The sequence below is a fragment of the Chiloscyllium plagiosum genome, unplaced genomic scaffold (assembly GCF_004010195.1).
Source record: "Chiloscyllium plagiosum isolate BGI_BamShark_2017 unplaced genomic scaffold, ASM401019v2 scaf_52, whole genome shotgun sequence".
NCBI classification, from domain to species: Eukaryota; Metazoa; Chordata; class Chondrichthyes; order Orectolobiformes; family Hemiscylliidae; genus Chiloscyllium; species Chiloscyllium plagiosum.
In genome coordinates, this window is record NW_025215381.1 from 526,712 (window position 1) to 531,559 (window position 4,848).

At 43.3% G+C, this 4,848-nt stretch overlaps 1 protein-coding gene across 5 annotated transcripts in view; it reads right to left on the reverse strand.

Annotated features, from left to right (window-relative positions):
* Positions 1-4,848, reverse strand: part of LOC122548353 (misshapen-like kinase 1) — a 298,781-nt gene that overhangs the window by 126,100 nt on the left and 167,833 nt on the right. For all 5 annotated transcript variants that reach the window (XM_043686894.1, XM_043686890.1, XM_043686889.1 and 2 more), the window contains exon 4: positions 1,794-1,919. In XM_043686894.1, the coding sequence (XP_043542829.1) occupies positions 1,794-1,919 (126 nt within the window). The remainder of the gene's footprint in view (positions 1-1,793; positions 1,920-4,848) is intronic.

Consider the following 4,848-nt stretch of genomic DNA (forward strand, 5'->3'; position numbering starts at 1 on the left):
GGAGGCCACATCGGGTGCAGAGGATGCAATAGATGATGTGTGTGGAGGTGCAGGTGAACTTTCCTCATTCCTGAAGAAGGGCTTATGCCCGAAACGTCGATTCTCCTGTTCCCTGGATGCTGCCTGACCTGCTGCGCTTTTCCAGCAACACATTTCCAGCTCTGGTCACCAGCATCTGCAGACCTCACTTTCTCCTCTATCTCAGAGCAGGACGAGGTGAAACAGAACTGCACTTTGCACAGAAATAGGTAATTCAGCCCATTTCTGACCCACATAAATATTGTTCCATTCTATCTGCATTTTCTTCCACTACTTCTTCTCAAACTGTCCCCACAATGAGTCCAAGCTATTCACTAATCATATCTTACACAAGATGGCAGCAGCTACAGGATAGGCAGCATTCTGGCTCCTGAACCCCTCCGCTCCCCAGCACCAGGCCAGCAGTATTTTTCTTTCTCCTTTTTTCTTTCTTTCTTTTCTCTTCCACCTTTTTCTTCTTTCTACCAGCATTAGCAGGACCAGGCAGCCAGCAGCGAGGAGCAAACAGTCTGCCACAGTAGCAAGAACAGGCTGCAGGGTGTAGAGAGCGCCAGCAGCCAGGAGGGGGTTGGAACGGAGTGATGTGGAGGCAAGGTCGAACGCAAAGCATGGGAGGGGAAGCCCTTGTGAGATGTGCAGGTCCAGCATAGCAAGGCACTTATGAACTACAATGTTGGAGTGTTAAATGCGCATCTTTGTTTTTTTCTACTTTTTAGTAAGGACTGTACAGAACTTTTTAAATTTTTATTTCCTTATTTTTCTGCTTTGCAACTAAGATTCTGTGCCTTTGTACCTAAGATGGCACTACAAGTGGCGAGTTGCAACTTTTTCACTGTACGCGTGAGCACGTGACAATAAATTTAATTCAATTCAATTAAATATTGTGAACTAATGAGGCCGACATTCTAACCTGCCATCAGGTCAGATGTTTTCCCTCAGTTCTAGGTAATATTTATTGTCCAAGGTTGAGTAATGGTGACGACAAAACTATAACTGATTGTCCTAAACACCCTATAAGGAAGGAAATCTGCTATCCCTTACTGGGTCTGGCCTACACATGATTCCAAACTCAAAGCAATGGAATTGACTCTTAAGTACCCTCTGAAATGGCCAAGTAAGCCACTTTGCTAAAAGTCAATTAGGAATGGGCAATAACTGTTAGCTTTGCCAGTGACACCCACATCCCACGAAAGCACTAAAAAACATCACAGGCAAAGTGAGAGAGTAAAATATGAGCTGGACAGATGCACAACGGTGCAATGACACTTGCATCAATCATACCCACAGTCATTATGATAGCAATGAGCTCAGAATCTCTGTATTCTCAGGTTGTGGGATACTGCTGACTAACCCAAAGTTTATTGTTTATCCTTAACTGCCCTGAGATTGCGAGTTTTAGGCAGTGAAGAAATGCGCAATGCTGTGTGTCTGGAGTCATTTATCGGAGGACAGGAAAAGAGAATGAGCGAACCAGATAAACTATTTTATGAGTTGATCACAGTGACCACTATCGGTTTTTTGTTCAACATTATTAACTGAGTGTACATTCTACCAGAGATTGGCCTCTTCATCTTTTGTCTGGATCCAGTGACATAATCACTGTGCTGCTGCTTCAGCATAATAAGGATAACAAAAATACTAACCCACTAGAGTTTACACAATCGTGCTGTTACGTCAGATTGAGTTATGGGACCATCTGAAAATTATCCCAAATTATTTTCACACTATGGCAGCAAACACCAATGTTTTCTCACCCAAAGTTGGTCATCATGGCCTGGAGGACTCTTCTTGATGAAGGCACCATAGTATGTTGCAATATTTCTATGATGTGAGTACTTTTTAAGCATGTTAATTTCCTGTTTGATCTCCTCCTCTTCATCCTGAATTCAAACATAAGCAAACTTCATGCATTATACATTTTAAGAAAAAAACTGAAAGCATTCCAATTTTTTTTTATTTTCTGATTTTTTTAATACCCTGGAGATTACAATTTACTGCATTAATGCTTCACAGTGAATTTATCACCTGAATATAAACAATACGCCACTTCCTAAAAGTGGAGTTTCACGTTTCTGATTGAGAACCCTCTGGCAGCCTGAACAGCCACAGACATCACGCAGGTCAGGCTTCAAAGAGAAACTGATGATTTAGTAAAATACTATGCTTGTTCCACCAGTGACTACACAAAAATTATAATCCGTAAATATTGGCAATTCAGTGAAGGATCAACTTCCAGCGCACTGCGCAGCAGTACTAGGATACCTCAATTTGCACAAGCTGAGAAAGCATCATCATCAGAACAAATGCACTGTTCAAATGAAAACAGAGCATTTTTTTTAAAACTGCTTCAATTTCCAGCTGCTGACAATCACCTTCTGTTGTGCAAGATTTGACTCAAGGTAGTGAAGCTTTTACTCCATTTTTCATTCTCTTCAGGCCCTTTGAGGCCGTTTTGTCCAAATATAGACAAAAGACTAATTGCAGAGGTGAGGTGAGTGTGTCAGGCCTTGAGGTAATGACAACATTGACAAAGGCATGAGCATGGAGGAACAGACTCTCAGCAAGTGTTGCTATGTAGCACTGTTAACAACACCATGTTGATGGCAGAGCAGTCTGATGGAGTCATACCTGTACTTGGATTGGATTTGTCCTGCTTTGTTGGAATCATAGAATCCCTACAGTGTGGAAACAGGCCTTTCGGCCAAAAAGTCCACACTGACCCTCCGAGGAGTAACCCACCTCGTCCAAATTTTCCACACCGTCAAATGTAAATCCATAATACGGACATCTTCGAACAGCTTAAGTCCAATAAGACTTCATAATAACACATCCAAAATATTTTCAGGCCTTTAGTGTATCCAGTATGTATAGCACTGAAGATGCCACCCAGTTAGGAGACGAAATGTTTGCAAACAAAAACTCCTCGGCAAACTGACCAACAATTTAAACTACAACCTGAGGGGGATCCAAGATGGCGGCGACCCAACAAGTCTGAGTCTACAGTGCTCCTCCCAAGACTTGGGCAAAGTGGGTCACCCACCCCACCACACTCACCAAATCATTTAAAATAGCTGTTTAATTTAATTAGTTGCTTAGTATTAAATTTAAACAATCTAATCTTCAGTAAAAATGACTAAAGGGAAGGGAGCCCGCAGCTCTCAGCAAGCAGGAACCCCTCCCCGACCCTCTCCAGCTGCAGCAGAGGCGTCCACAGCCGCCCCAGGGGACTTACCGACAATGGCGAGCCTCATGGAAATCATCTCCAAACTGGATGCGAAGATCGATGCTTTTATTGAAGAGTCCTGAAGCCGATGGGACTCACTCTAGGCCGTGCTGCAAAAGCACGACCAAGACATTAAGGAAATCGAGTGCCGAGTCGGAGGGGCGGAGCTAAAGGCCGCGACCTCAGAAACTACAGCGCAATCGGGGTCGTCGAAAAAATATTCGTTTGCTAGGCCTTCCCGAACGGGAAGAGGAAGGCCAGCTTACAGGGTTCCTCGAACGGTGGCTACCACAACTTTTATATCTGGAGGCTGGATCAGGCCAGGTAAGGGTGGAATGGGCCTACTGGGTTGTAATACACGGGCTCGGCTGGAACCAGCGCCCACGCCCGGTCCTGTTCCGGCTGCAGAGCTATAAGGATAGGCAGATATTCCTAGAAGCCTCTAGAAATCTTGGAAAAGATTCCCAAGCCATGATCTATAAAGGATCCAAGATCATGTTATTCCAGGACTTTTCCCCAGCTCTGGTCCGAAAGAGGAAGGCATTCGATGAGGCGAAGAAGTGTTTAAGGGACTTAAATATTCAGTACTCCTTAGACTACCCAGCGACGCTACGCTTTAACCATGAAGGATCCGTGTATAACTTCAGATTGCCGGAAAAGGCTAAGGAATTTTGGACTCTCAGATAAATTGTAAGAGATAATGAATGTTGGTTTGCCTTCTCCCCACTCCGGTTTACACCCCCCACTTTTCTTTTTTTTACCTTACTGTTTAATATTATCTTCGGGGGTGGGGAGAGGGATTTATTTATTTGTTCTCGACTTAAAGATTTTCTCTCCCCCCCCATATATATCTATATTATATATATAATAAGCCGGAGGGTCTAGTTAATGTTGGTAGGGGGAGGTGGTTACCTTATTCTTTTTTACCTCTGTCTCTAGGAGCGGGGTTGTTTTCCCTTGTTATTTTGTATTATTATATTATTACTTGTTGAGGTTATAATTTTATAGTTATATATGTTTATACATGGTATTGACATTACCAAATATATCCAGGTGGGTGGGGGGGGGTAGGGTGCTCACTGTTAACTCGAGCTATGTAGTATATTTGAGTTCTCCTCATCCTATTGAGGAGCACCTGGGTCAAGGATGGGGCACTGGTTGGGAGAGGATACGATGGACCTTTGGAAAGGAAGTGATAACCCCTGTGAACAAGGGGGAAAATCTCCATTTAAACACGTTTTTTTTTTATTATTTAGAAATAGTTTTTTATTATACTGTTGTGAGTGTATTATTTTGAGCCTTTATTTTTGTGAATTTTATATGCTCTATGCTCAGGATGTTCTGGATAAGGTTTCCACTCCCGAGGGTTCTGGGTCCTCTGCTGTTTGTAATTTTTATTAATGACTTGGATGAGGGAGTCGAAGGGTGGGTCAGTAAATTTGCAGATGATACGAAGATTGGTGGAGTTGTGGATAGTGAGGAGGGCTGTTGTCGGCTGCAAAGGGACTTAGATATGATGCAGAGCTGGGCTGAGGAGTGGCAGATGGAGTTCAACCCTGCCAAGTGTGAGGTTGCCCATTTTGGAA